This window comes from Taudactylus pleione, unplaced genomic scaffold (assembly GCF_031769625.1).
Source record: "Taudactylus pleione unplaced genomic scaffold, aTauple2 ptg000019l, whole genome shotgun sequence".
In the NCBI taxonomy this organism is placed as follows: Eukaryota; Metazoa; Chordata; class Amphibia; order Anura; family Myobatrachidae; genus Taudactylus; species Taudactylus pleione.
In genome coordinates this window covers 13,553,120-13,568,204 of record NW_028284421.1, presented here as the reverse complement: position 1 = coordinate 13,568,204, position 15,085 = coordinate 13,553,120, and the positions used below count along the sequence as shown (strand labels likewise).

The 15,085-nt window shown below is 43.0% G+C and overlaps 1 protein-coding gene across 2 annotated transcripts in view; it reads left to right on the top strand.

Moving 5' to 3' along the window:
- MTMR10 (myotubularin related protein 10) overlaps nt 1-14,610 on the top strand; it is a 97,193-nt gene extending 82,583 nt beyond the window's left edge. For both annotated transcript variants that reach the window (XM_088445532.1, XM_088445540.1), the window contains exons 13-16: nt 315-484; nt 1,174-1,344; nt 9,491-9,673; nt 12,376-14,610. In XM_088445532.1, the coding sequence (XP_088301658.1) occupies nt 315-484; nt 1,174-1,344; nt 9,491-9,673; nt 12,376-12,978 (1,127 nt within the window). In that variant the 3' untranslated portion in view covers nt 12,979-14,610. The remainder of the gene's footprint in view (nt 1-314; nt 485-1,173; nt 1,345-9,490; nt 9,674-12,375) is intronic.
- The last annotated feature ends 475 nt before the right edge of the window (nt 14,611-15,085 follow it).

Below are 15,085 nucleotides of genomic sequence, written 5' to 3'. Positions count from 1 at the left end.
AATCCTTTCCACTTGCAAAAACTGGGACTGGTTTGGAAAAAATGTGGCATATGGAAATCATGTTCATACAGTGTATGATTTGTTAGGCCTTTTTATTTGTATGTATTTTATGATGCCCACATCTTAGTGAATAGCAGGTTTAATGGCTGAACTTGGCAGTCTGTTTTTAGGTTTCAGTAGTTCATATAGGGGAAATAATTGAATGTATTTTTTGTTAAATGACCAAATAGAGACAATTGAAATAAAACAGAAAATAAAATGACAACCTTATATGGTCAATAAATATTTAATGAATGTTCTGTTTCTGTTCTTAGAAGAGGAAGGCCGGGATCTCAGCTGCCTTGTGGCCTCTCTTATTCAGCTTATGTTGGATCCTTATTTCCGGACTATTGTTGGGTTTCAGAGCCTAATACAGAAGGAGTGGGTCATGGCTGGGTATCCGTTTCTTGATCGGTGCAACCATTTGAGGAAATCGGATAAGGAGGTATAGTGCACGGCTGCTCTCTGATGTTCTTGTTGCCTTACTGCCCAGACGTAGATTTTCTATTTTCAGCATGATCCTCCTTAACCCAGATTAGTGTTTTCCATTATGTTATGTGCTATTGCTACACAATGGGAATACATATGATGAGAAAGCTGGGGAGGACAGCACATGTCCAATTCCACTCAGTTCTTTGGCAGATGGGTTTTAATTGATGTGCTGTCTGTATATTAAATGAGTGCGTAGGTCAGTATTAATGCCTATTCCAAGTCAATTACAGTGTATTTATTTTCAAGACTGTACTTCATCAATTTTTATAGTCCATCGTACTATGCAAACATCCATTAATTAAAATAAATGCATTTATTTCTATTTGATACTGTGGCCATAGTGTGTATATATACAGCTGAATTTAGCTTCTTGCTCAGTGCAGATGCATTGCTTTCTTATAACACTTGGTGGCACAGAACCCGGTCTGACTTAGTGCTTCTGCTGTCACAAAGGCTGCACATGAAAGTTAGTCCTTTGCCAAGTTACACTTTGGTTATGAATGGTTCAAGGCAGTCACCACTCATTTTTTCTGTATACATAAAGCTACTCATATTTGTAACTGGTGGGGAAGAGTTGAATACATTGCTAGACAGAAAGCAGAACTGTTTGCTGTATTCCTAACATCTGTTTTTCTTCCCAAGTGTCCCCTGTTTGTTCTATTCCTGGACTGTGTTTGGCAGCTGCTGGAGCAGTACCCAGCAGCTTTCCAGTTTACAGAGACCTACTTAACTGTGTTACACGACAGCACTTGCATTTCGCTGTTTGGTACGTTTCTCTTCAACTCCCCCCATCAGCGTGTTCAGCAGAGTACTGTAAGTATGACTGGTGTATTTCTTCATACTAACATGGAGGCTTTATGTATTTCTAAATGTTTCCACAGAATTGTGTGTTTGATTTGTGTGAAGAGTACAAAATCACTACGTGAGAGCCATGAAGCAGGCTTGATGCTGAGACTGGCCTGCACGTTATACAGATGTGTCCACACTAATCTATTCCCATAATGCACCAAATAGCACTGTTTAGCGCACCACACAGTGTTCTACCAAATAATGCGACAAAAGTACAATGCACAGGTACACTAGACACTGGTGCTGCCAGCAGTGGTGTATGACTTAACAAGAAATAAAGAGAGTAACTTGCGCCCTAGCTGCAGCTCAGCACCAACTCTCAAGCTCACCAACTCTTGAACAATGTATAACTCAGACTAGAGTACTCCACAAGCGCTGCTAGACAGAGTATTGTCAGTCTGTGGAAATGTCCTGTATTCACTAGAAAGGAAATCCAAACAGAAAAATAGGAAATTTTCTTCAATTTTTCATATATAGCAATCTTCTATATATTCTACAGGAACCTCTGAACTAACCTCATGTAAATGAGATGTATGTATCAAAAGGTTTCTTTAGAACTTCACCCACATATAATGGAATACACAATCAAATGGATAAGTCACACCCCTCAAGAGAGAGACACCCCTAATCCATGTTCTCTATGTTCACAGAAAGGTATATTTTGCACCGAACCTCCTCTAGTTGTATGGTATATATTTTCCCTTTAATCCAAAGGTTCCAGTCCACCATGTATATCCATATAAGTAGATACTTCAGGACGAGTTGCATATAAAAAAAATTATTTAGACATCCAATAACTAAAGAGTATTCTTCCATATGGACCAGTAAAACATTTAAAAATCCACCATATATTTCATTCCCCCACACATTATATGGTTTGTTCCACTTCACACCCTAAGGAATTGGGGTACATCTCATCTCCTAAAAAAAAAAAAATCTCTGTAGAAAAACTTTCTATAGAGGAGAGTTCCCCCACTAGTTGAAAAAAGGTCCAGAGGGACACCTTAAAGTGTGAAGTGGAAGATATACCAGTGTCGCATATCAAATTAATCCATCCAGTCTCATGAACCGGTTTGTTGTGTCCGATTTTAACGAAGACTCATTTTCGAGCAAAAACAATGCTCAGTGGAAGCAGAGTTGCATGGGTCCTGCAGGCTCAATCGCGCTGCATGGTGGATTAAAGCTAGGAGTATTGGAGCGTACACACGGTCAGATTTGTCAGACTTGTCAGATTTGTCAGATGAACGACTGAACGATGAAAGATTTGAACGATTTTACCAAAGTTTTGAACGATTGAACGATTTTTGACTGCATTAAAATGAATAGAATCGTCCAAGTCTGACTGCAAACCCATCAGATGTCAGATATCGTTATCTGACAAACGGGAACGCGCATCGTTGATCGTCCGTCGTTCAGGCATGTCAGATATGAACGATTTTCCTTCAGATATGAACGACTGAACGATTTTTAAATCGTTATCGTTCATATCTGAAGGAAAAATCTGATCGTGTGTATGCACCATATATTTACTAAAGTGCAGGTTTCTAGAAGTGAAGCTGTTGCCCATAGCAACCAACCACATTCTACTTAACATTTAACTAGAACTTTCTAGAAGATAATAGCTACAATCTGATTGGTTGCCATGGGCAACAGCTCCACTTATAAAAACCTGCACTTTAGTAAATATACCTCTAGGTGTTTGAAGACAAATCTTTACATATATTTCTTTTGTTTACGCCCCAATGCCAGCTCACTGCTGGCATTGTTTTTGTCAATGGGCAACCTGCTGTCTGTCTGAAAAATGACCAGTTCAGCAGAAGCAAGCAGGGGGTGACTAAAGGGGTTTATTTACTAAGCAGTGTTAGGAGACAAAGTGAAAGGAGATAAGGTACCAGTCAATCATCTTCCAACTGTCATTTCTACTTCAGGGTCCATAGTGGGTCCACAGGGTTGACCTTGGGAGTATAGGTTGGGAACCAAATCTGGGCACCACGCAGTTAAAGCTTTTAGCTCGCAGGATGCACTTGGGTCCACTCTCCCTATAACCCCACCCCCAAGCCAGAGGCACCTCAGTTTAAGTTGGTGCCCGGCCGGAGTCGGGTCACCGTTTAGTGCAGTGGGGAGCCGATTAGCAGCCCCTAAGCTTTATTTTTTCTAAAGGACAAAGTTTTTTATTTTTACTTTGGATTCTTCAGAGAGGCAGCGTCAGACTGTCCATAGGACGTCTAAGCTGCCGCTCCGTCACCCCGCTGGCGCTGAGACGCCAGTACAGATCTGGGGATCTCAGCGGGACCCCAGAGTCTGTACTAGCCGGACTCTGCGGGCACCCAGGACTGCTGCCGGATCCACGGGGAGCAGGTAAGGCGCTGGTCACCGATTGCGGTGATCCGCGCATTTGAAATGCAGTCCTGTGCCTCCGGTCTCTGGGGACAGACCGGAGGCGCCGGCAGTGGCGGCGGGCCCCCCATACCCCGTGTGTCCACTAGACCACCAGGGACTTAGTGTTCGGTGCAGGGAGCTGGCGTCCCGGGGGTTAATAGCCGGCCAGGGGAGGCAGCCTTCCCTGTTACAGCGGCTCCTCCCCTCAGCTCAGCGCGCCTTTCAGTATCTATAGTCTGGCATCGCTGAGCTGCTTCCTCCGCGGGCCACGCTTCTTCTGAGGTCTCCAGCGGCCATTTCTTTGTGGTGCAGCAGAAATCTCCGGAGATAGCAGTTGGTCCAGTCCCCCTGCGTACCTCACCATCAGGTCAGTGTACACAGCGCTGTAGCCTTCCCAGACACTGAATCTGGGTAAGTTGCATGCAGTGTAATAGTGCAGTATATTATATGACATGTTTATGTATATATGTATATGTCTGCATTGTATGTGACTTATGCTAGTGCTGACTGTACTTTATTCTCTCACCTGTCAGTGTATATCTATCCCTTTTCCTTATCTGCCCTAATAACTTGGGGTGGTTCTGAGACCTCACATTTATATACTTGTTAATATTTGTGAGGTTTGTCACATACTGTTGCATGCTGCACGTTGCCATATTTTGAGTGGAACTGTGTGTTGCATACGCTGAAAATGGGTCCCTGCAGCTAATTTTTAGTATCAGTCAGGACCAGTATAGCGCTGCTTGATCGCAAGGCTTGGTCAGATATGTCTAACCAGGAGCTAGAGCGTTATACTGTACCCATTTTTACTATCCTGCAAGCCATGTGCTGCAGGTGTTAGGCGGAGGATTTAACTCTTAAAGGGTTCTGTATGTGGCGTCATCGGGTGCCGGCCCCTTTCACGACCCCCTTGGGTGGTTTGTTTTCTCGGGATCCTCTCAATTGCGGATCGCCGGGCGGGCTCCGTTGTTGTACCTCACTTGGGGTTACTTCGCCATACTGCCCTTTTTCATCTCAGGGTATCTCGCAGTTTCTTGCACTCTTCCCCTGTGACACAGACTATCGCTCCCTGCAGGGGTTTTTCGAGTATATGAATTCTCCCTGGTGTCACAATAGTCTGTCATGCCCCTTGCAGGGATTACCACAACAGCCACCCTGGGTGGATGTCGTTTTTCTACGAAACGCAAATTGGCGTGGTTGACACCCTGTGGTTACTTCCCAGTTGGCTCCGCCATGAACTGGATACTCTTTTGGGCTCTTTCCCTCTTACACGGGGGGAAGCCTATTTCAAGAATTATTATCCCTGCTTTAGGGCTGGTAGCAGGTCCATTCTGGTTAGAGTGAATGTTGACCTGCACCTGTATCATACACCCTCAGTATTACGTGCCTTCTGGTTCTCTGTTGCTGACTAGCAGGTGGATCGCATGGCGGGACTCTGGCTGTTGCCAGATATGAGGTATTACAACAGTGTTTGGCCTCCTGTCCCAAATTCCCTGAGGGTCATCACAAGCCCCTCCTGGGGTGGATACGCGTGTTACTCGTCGGATTACAGACGTTACTACGCATCCCATTCCTGCGTGGTCGGATTCTTCTGATCCGTAGGTGGTAACTCTGCCTGAAATCAGTATACTCACTTTCAGGGGTTGTTACCCATCCTACCATAGCTATAGCATGGTTGGTTAATACTATTGAATACTGAGCTGATGCATTTGTAATGTTTTTTCCCCTCCAACACGCCTGGGGTTCAAATGTATTTGGTCGCTCACGTAATATATGCAGTTGTCATAGGTGGACATGTCTATATTGGATACCAGTCTCCTAACTTTCAGAGTTCCGGCTGCGACGATATCCTCCGTAATACCCTATGGCTGCGCTCTGGGAATGCAGAGGTGCAGATACCATCTATAGGGTAGATCTTGTTGGGTCCTGACCTTGACAGTGGCAGTACATATTTCCCGCCTTCAGCTATGCCCACTACAGGGCCTCAGACTAAGTCTATTAAGTCTTTTTGTCCTCTGGGTCAGCCTAAAGGTCTGTTTCTTCATAGACTGTCGGCCTTTACAAGGGCCGACATATCCAGTACCGAGCAGGACTGGACTGCCAGCCGATCCTGCTTCTGAACCTACGAATATATCTTCAGCCTGACGAGACAGGCCTACCACTGGGAGATGGCGATTTTCTCAGTTCGCCCGGTACTAGTGTCTAGTTACCGTGGCTACGTGGGTAGGACGGTACGCCCTCTCTTTGCTCAGGCGGCCTATTTCCATGTGATGGTACGCAGGCCCTTATTCGGACCCGAACAGGGCCTTACAAATCCAGAAAGCTATACAGTTGTTGCGGTAAGCGGAGCTAATTGGGCCATCCCCACTTTCTCAGCGAGGGACTGGTTGTTCTGCTTTCTTTCTGGTGCGGTGGCTGAATGGTCCTCTTTGGCCTATTCTCTGTCTCAATTCCCTGAACCAGTTCCTAAAGCTACCTGGGCTCAGGAGGCAATCCCTATGCTCCATCATACTATGTTTGGAACCTGGGGACTTTATGGTATCACTGGATATACAGGACGCGTGCCTACGGGTACTTACAGAGACCTTGCCTCAGCATGGACTGAGGTTTGCTGTATCACAGCACTTACGATTTTTCGGGCTCTGCCTGTTGGGACTGTTCTCAGCCCCACAGGGGTTTAGCAGCATTTTGGATTTTCTGACAGTTCTTCTGTTCAGTATATCCCAATGCTCCTGTACCTGGATGGCCTCCTGCTCTTAGCAGGATCACCGGGGTACTTTACAGCCGGGTCAGGTTGACTGTGGCTTCTTCAGGTTGCAGACGTTTAATCAATGGGGAAAAAGTCCTCCCTGCATCCCTCTCTGGGTATTCTTCACCTAGGAGCCCTGCTGGATTCTCAGAATCTGAGAATTCTTCTTGCGTAAGACGGCATCTCCACTCTTCCATTAGGAGTACATGGATGTCTGCGCAGTCGACATATGTCTTTACACTCTGGGATGCATGGTCCACTATTCAGTGTCTGCCTTTGCAAGGGTGGAATGGGCTTAGTTCCATTCCAGGCCTTTCCATAATTGGCTTATCTCCAGATGGAACAAGTTTTTTCTGTCTGATCACTGTTCAAACGATGATGCTCTCCCCGGAGGCAAGTCGATCCCTTTTCGGGTGACTATGGCCATCTCGTCCAGGGTATTCTTTGCTAAGGACAGTGTCTGGTTCGCATCCATTTCAGTGTAGTTGGATGTCTGTCGATTCCACCCTGTCAATTAACTTGTTGGAACTTTAGCCTGTCTTGGGCCTTCACTCTGGCATAGCCCTTGTTTCCCGGTGAACCTGAAAAAGTTCAGTCCGACAGGGTCAGAACAGTGGCTTCCTTTTTAGCAATACTGTTCGTTGGGTGGCAATGTCAGGTATGTCATACATTCGGACATTGTCTGAGGGTCTCCTCCCGACCATCTCGACAGTGTTCATTTCAGGTGCTATCCATTGGGAAGCGGGTGTCCTCAGCCGTCACGACGTGTATCCCGGGGACTAGTCTCTTCCCCAAGAGAGGTTTCATCTCCTGGTGAGCAGGGGGGGGACCCTCCTGAGGTGACCCTCATGGCCTTCTGACTCTATGGCACTATGGTGTTACAGTCCAACTCTGGGGATTCTGAAGCAACCTTCAGTGACTCTTTGTCGGTGAAATGGTTCTTCCAATTTGCGTACCTGTGTTCTCCGGTCTCCATTCTTCCTCGAGGGAAGTGTTTCAATCGAGACGGAGATGCTTTCCTGCTGGTGGCTCCTGATTGCCCCAGATGTCAGGGGTACTTGGTTTTTCGGAGTCTCTCCATCTATACTCCATTCCTGATGCTTCACTGCCCAGACCTGTTGTCTCAGGGTCCTGGGGTTTGCCTTGGACCTGGGTCGTTTGTCTTTGACTGCGTCCCTACAGTGGTCTTACGGCTTCCCTGGCTTTGTCATCGTTGTAATGATTAGAGCACATGGATCAGCTTTTGCTGAGACCTACCACACACTGTGCCAGCTATAATTCTTATGGTATTATACCTGTCGATACGATCCTCTGGTGTCCAGGATTTCCAGATATTCTGGCATTCCTTCCGGCTGGCTTGGGTTTTACCCTCGGCCTGGCCTTCCTGACAGTGCGGATCTCTACACTGTCAGTATGATTAAGATATGGAATTGCTCCGCTCTGGTATCCAGTTCATCCTTTGGAGTGTTTTCTGGATTATGCCTCCATTTGTCCTCCCTAGGGACTCCTTGGGAGTTAGTAGTGGTTCTTCGTTAACTCAGGGGAAAGTTAATGGAACCGCTGGTTGTGATAGCCATTACATGGTCTATTGCTTTGGCTTTCTCTCTTTCTCTCAGGGAGTTTATATCAACCAGGTGAGTGTCGGAATTGGGAGCGTTCTCATGTGGCTCCCTCTTCTGGAGGGCATCTTGTCAGGGTGTGAGTTGCTCTCACCCTGTGTTTCTTCTTAGTGATTTTTAGGTTCCATATTATTCTGGAACTTATGGTGCGGCCATTCAGTCCCCAATCCTCTCGGCTCGTGTGGCCTCATTGACTGTGGTCCGGCCTCTGTGGATTGATGTGATCCGTTCAAGTTCCTGACGGAAATCGGACTCCTTATTGGTGGTCTGAGATTTCTGGTTTTAACAGGAAAGGATGGCCGGCCTATGGCCAAATGTTGGCTGGACGGCCTCGTATGTCTTCTTCAGGGGCCTACCCATGGGTAGGCCTTTCTGTTGTTGATGCTTGTTTTTTCTCGGGCCATGTAACCCTTGTGGGTGGCTCGCTGTGGCGCCTTGGCTGTTTTGCCTTGCTAGGTGCCCAAGTGGTCTTCTGTCCACACCTTTTTAAGGTTCTAGGCATTGGTTTCCTTTGCCTCTCAGGATGCTTCCTTTTTGGCGGCGGATTCTCCTCTCAGCACAGGAGCGTCCCCACCCTTGGTTGAACTGCTTTGGGACATCCCCAAGGTCAACCCTGTGGACCCCCTATGGACCCTGAAGTAGAAAACAAGAGATATGGTAAGAACTTACCTTTGTTATCTCTGTTTCTACGAAGTCCATAGGGTCCACAGGGCGCCTGCCCTGACGCACCTGGCTTCAAATGGGCTGTGTGGCTGGTCACCGGTTTTCCGTCTCCCATTTCTGTGAGTATGGTTATCGAGTGTTCCAGTTTTCTCTCTCTTTGTCTCTCCTCCTCCGGCCTTTGGCTACTTACAAACTGAGGTGCCTCTGGCTTGGGAGTGGGGTTATAGGGAGAGTGGACAGAAGTGCATCCTGGGAGCTAAAAGCTTTAACTGCGTGGTGCCCGGATTTGGTTCCCAACCTATACCCCCAAGGTCAACCCTGTGGACCCTATGGACTTCGTAGAAACAGAGATAACAAAGGTAAGTTCTTACCATATCTCTTGTTTTTTCAAACACAGCCTGTGATATGACAGTTAGGAGCTGATTGGCTGGTACCTTATCTCATTTCACTTTGTCTCCTAACACTGCTTAGTAAATAGACCCCTGAGAGAGGCAATATGTCTGACTGACATCAAACTGCCAGTGGGAGCAAGCTGAGCAGCACCAGCCATGCCATCCCATCAGGGGTCCGCCAGATGCACCTACTCAGGTGTTCTTTTGGGCTTGGACTTTTAATTTAGGCATAAAGCCTTTCTGTTCTATTTGCTGTAGGCTTTCTTGTAGTTAATATCTGATTTTCTTTCACATTTTTCTGTTTCCAGGAGTTTGCAATCGGTAAAAATATTCAGCTGGGAGATGAAAAAGGTCTGAGATTTCCCTCTGTTTGGAACTGGTCTCTGCAGTTTTCAGCAAAGGACCGTGCGCTATTCATCAACCCCTTGTATATTGGAAAGTGTGTACCCAGCGTTCAGAATGGTTCCACAAAATATTTTAAGAGGTCAAAGGTATAAAGAATATAAAATGAAGGCTTCCTTTTATTTCTCAGGAAAACCACGGAAATAAATGATTGATCTATTGTAAAGGTTGAAAGCAAACTGCTTGGTTGTGTCCCTTGTAACCACTTAGGAATTCATCTGATGTGACCTCTTGGTATTCATTTCATAATCCATGAAAGCTCTAGGCTATATGAAGTACTTGTTTCATTGTGTGACATTGGACTGAATGACAAAGTGCTGTTATAATTTTAGGATTTAAGATCTACAATGACTGTCTCATAAGTCAGTTACCACAATATGCATGTACAGTAGCCTAACAGTACAATTATTGAAGTTACTGTCTAATTCCTAAAGTAGCCGACGAGAAAAGGCACTTATAAAAGCAGGGGAAAACCTACTTATATTCTGGACTTCCCGTATTTGTAATTTACCAGGAGTAGGCAGCTAAGTCCGCTAAGAAAACAGTTTGCATGAATTTCCTGCTCAGTTACCCTAGTATAGCTTCTAATCCACCGCTGCAGCAAAAGGGTGTTATTTGCTCATCAGAGCTTATAAATCCCTTAGTTTGCACTTATGCTGTAGTTTGTTGTGAAGGTGCACATCCACTACACAATTAAACAGAGCGATTTGAATGATCGTTATCTCTCAATCGTTTGTTAATTGGGCAGCTTAATGTAAATAACGACCAGTGATGTGCGCTCCCGCTGGTCGTTTTTGACATCCATCATCGTCCGAACATGCTGGTCAATCTGCCAATAACGACAGATTGGCCATGTTCGGGGATTGATGTGCCTACACTGAACAACTGAACGTTCAGTGTAAGTGTCTCCTAGTGGATGTGCACCTTAAGAGGGAGAGATGAGCTCTGTGTGTACAGTATGTATATTTTCTCTTCCCTTTTTCAAAAATATATTTTTTTATATATATAATACATATATATATAAAGTACACAGGAAAGTGAGCAAAGTGGTGAGTAACTCTTCCTTAGAATGTCACTTCACTTTTTGTTATGAGGAGTGTCTCGATTTTACAATGATGTGGTGTATAAAGTTGGTGCTTTGACTTCAGAAAAATATACACATCTTTAAATCAGTTCCTTATTACAAATCACATTTGGGAACACGTGTTTACGTGGGTATTTAGCCCATAAATTAAACCACAAAAGAAACCGATGACTGCCCACTTCAGGCAGTACTCACTAGCATACTGCACTTCTCCTTCTGGAGACCAGTTATTAAAGAGAAATATGTAAGGCAATGATTCTGTGACCACATGAGCTGTATCAAGGCCAAAGATGGTAATTTCCTGCATAAAGTATGATTATACTCCAATTTACTACATCAGAGTAGAGGCTGAAGGTGGGTACACGATTTAATGGTACATTGCGCCACCCGTATACACTTTACGATGCGGTGGACAATGTGTTATTCCATGCTCATTTAGCAGCATAGCGTAATTCGTCGCATCGTGCCAAATGCTATGCAGCACAGCAGATGGGAACATGCGATGAATGACTTGTGGGCACGCGCGTTCAGGCGCACACATTATGCCATCTGTGCGTTATATCATTCCGTTCTGCGTAGGTATAACGATATAAAGTGGAATGGATTGCTTAGTGTGTACCCAGCTTGAGTTTATTGGTAGGTAACAAAACCTATTTCTCATATAACATTGGGAACAGTACAGTCTGTATGAGGATCTTCTAATGGTGCTTCATTAGCGGTCCAGCAAAGAAACCCAAATTCTTTTTTTGGTCACTTTTGTTGCAGTGCAGGCTGCTGATTCCATCCCTGGGCTTCATGCATCTTACTGTAAGAGAAACTAACCAGTGAAGCATTGCAGTATACTGCTGGGCAAGTCTAAACATTTTAGGGTCTAGCGCCTAGTATCATGTGCTCTACCTGTGGTCCTGGTCTCCCAGGGCTACATTGAAAATTTGTCTTTCTATAGATGAATTATAGTAATATTGTACAATACTTATACAGATTTCGGGTATCAATATTCTAAAACTGGAATTTACATTCAGACACCAGTACTTATTCTTTCTAATTTTTTCTGTATTCAGGTTAAAGCTTTATTCATTAAGTCTATTTATGTATGAAAATGAACAAAACCATAGGGCCCGCCCACTGCGCAAAATGGAAATGTATACTTACATCCTGCTTTTGGACTCAAGACCATTAAAATATCGTGACATATTGCGTTTTGTCTAGAAGACACGTTTAATTAAAATGATCAGCCATTTATGTGATCTCCATGCATGCAATACAAAGATAAAATTGAAAAAAACACTATATTAGGGTGCCAATTTGGGCTACCTATTTTCCTGTACAGTACATAACAGATGGAACTTATGTCACTAATTAAGGAGGGTCTTCCATAACATCTCTATAAAGAACTCCACTGGCAAAGGCTGTGTTAGCCAAAAATGTGCCTAAGGAGAGGTACAGGAGATGGTACTCCCTATTTGTAAGCATTTATAAAGCATCCCTGTGCATTTTCAAAAGAACCTTTGGTTGCGTAGAATAGGCTAATGATGCTTCTTCTAAGTAACTTTGCTTCTATATGTCCTACTTAAGGAGGGGGCTAAGTTGTTTCTATTAGGTGCTGTCTGAAGGGTGATTAGAAATAATTTGTGTTCTATATTTATCTAGTTGTACATTAGCCTTTACTAGTAAGTTTTTAAATTAGTTTCTTTGTTTTCTATACAGAAAAACTACAGTTCTACATTACGTGGGATGCCACCATCTTTGAAAAATGGTATTGTTGCGAAACCAGAATTCATGCCACGCAGGAATTCCCTGATACTGAAACTAAAACCTGAATTTGTTCACCAGGCTCCAGCCATCCAGAACAATGGACTAGAGCAATATTTCAAAGACTGCTTTTCTAAGCCAGCAGACTTGCATGGAGTGATCTTACCAAGGCTGCATGGGCCACACATAAAACTATGGAAGCTCTGTTACCTTCGCTGGATCCCTGAGGCACAAATTAACCATGGTGGTTTCATCACTGCCTTCCACAAAATTTCCCTGATAGCAGACGAGATCGAAATGTTACAAACAAGTCTGCGTCAGTATAGATGTTACCCTCTGTCGCAGGCCACATCTCCTGATGGCGAACAAAGCAGAATGTTTTTTAGAGCCGATGACTTACAAAGTACCTACGGAAGTTTGGACTTTCTTTCTTCCTCATTTCCTTTCTCACCAGTCGGGAATTTGTGTCGCCGAAGCATATTGGGTACACCTTTAAGCAAGTTTTTAAATGGTGCCAAAATTTGGTTATCCACAGAAACCCTTGCCAATGAAGACTGAGGATTGTTGAATTTATTAGCAGATTGCTTAGGTTAACTGTATAATTTCCATTGTTAGAAAATAGTGCTGCCATTTGTATATTTAGCTATACACTGACTTTTATTTATAATTGTTTTTCGAGGGGCAGGGTTTTGCACATATTCAATAAAAAAAAGACAGATTAAGCACAGCACTTGGGAAAGGCAGTTACATGACTTACAAATGTCGCAGTCCTACATGACATAATACATTTTTATTTATTTTTTTGTTTTTTCTAAGGTGTGCAATTATGTTTGATATAGAGAAGGGTATAATGCCATGTAAATTAAAATGCTAAAATAAATCCCTAACAGCTGTATCTGCTTTCCCGCTATCTCATCACCTTATATATTTGATTTGGACTTTCAAACATTAACATTAGTGTATTCAATACATACGCAGCTCGCACACATACATTTTTCTTTTTTTCCTTCATAAAATGAGCCTGGTAAATAGCTATCTACTGTACTACAATTTCTGTGATGCAGTCAACAGCCTATTGACTGTGACTGCAGTAGACCAGCATTAAGCTACATTTATGGCCACTGATCATTTCAAATGAACATGCTGTGTATAACTAAATGAGTGTATAATTACATTTCCTCAGAAAAGAATATATATTTCGCCCAAATTTAATCGATCATCTTTGAAATAGAAATTGCCATGTTGGACTGCACCGCCCTTTATTCACAGTCTTGTGTTGAATTTCTTATGGTTGAATTTTTTGGGCATAATTAACTTGTAGAATGCCAGTTCAGGAGCTAGGGAATTAAATCACTCACTTTGTTTTATGTGTTGTAGATTCATCGCTATAAGTTTCTGTTGCCAATATAGATATAGATATATATATATATATATATCTATATGTCTGTGTGTGCAACAGAACCTATATAAAATATATGAATAAAATATTTTTTATTTTTATTTTATATTTTTAAAGGAATGCTTATCTATTAGATATATTCCATTACAAATAGATATTTGGCAAGTGAATTAAATATTAATGTGATTCTTATACTATAGAATTTGGGAAGCTTTCTCCGGAAGAGTTGTGGCCTATGTATATGATTGGACCTACAATTTTACGGAGATAGTAAAGTTTGCATCTGGGTCATTCCATGTCAAGTGGACCAGGGGTCCCCTCCTGACCATCTCTTTTTTTCATACATTTTACATGAAGGTTGGGGTATATGTCAGACTAACTTTAGGAATATTTTAGTTCATAATATGCAATAGTAGTAGAACTTTAGCCCTCAAAGTTGGGGTTGGGTGCAACTGTAAAATTTTATCCAAATTGGAGAAGGTCAGGTTGGGACGATCTTCAAAATTGGTCCACTGGTTATGGAATGACCTATCTGTTTCCTGGAAAGAAATTAAACATGATATGCACTGTTAGTCTCTGTTGTAGATAAATCTTGTAATACAGAAATATAGTTGTAGAAGTGCCTTTCTGAAAAATTTTAAATTAAGACTTGTATATAGTTTAAAATATAGTAAACCTGAGTTATTTTTGTTATTCCCTGCATTGACTGAGTACTTTTCACTATGGATGTGACTTATTTAAAATGCCAGTAGAATCTTATTGTTTTTATTAAAGACTCTTAATTGACTAAAATGAGAACTGTTTGTGTTGTAAAAGTGATGTTATTTATTTGGGATCTTAAGTTAATTGTATAGTTATCCAGAATGAAGCACTGCCATCTTTAATTATTTTTTAATACAGTGTATAGCGATTCATACAGCACTAAATGACTGCATTACAAAAGAGACAAGCTTCATATCTAGTCTCTATTTAAACAGCGTAAGGGGGAAAAAGAATATCTTCAGCCAATGATGGTCTTCTAACAAAGTGTGGAGCTTTTACTGCCAAGCCTGAGTAAATTTGAGTAGAGAAGTAAAGTCTAGAGATAGTTTGTCTCAAGACCTGTGGCGTAGAGCACAAGTCCTCAAAAGGGCTCAATTTCCTATAGAAGGAGCAGGTGCAGACTATGTTCAAAATATAATGTTTAATTTGCAGGTATGACCACTGTTCCTAGCGTACAGATTGAGGGACTCCTGCAAAGCCTAAAACTTGTGCACCCTATTCAAT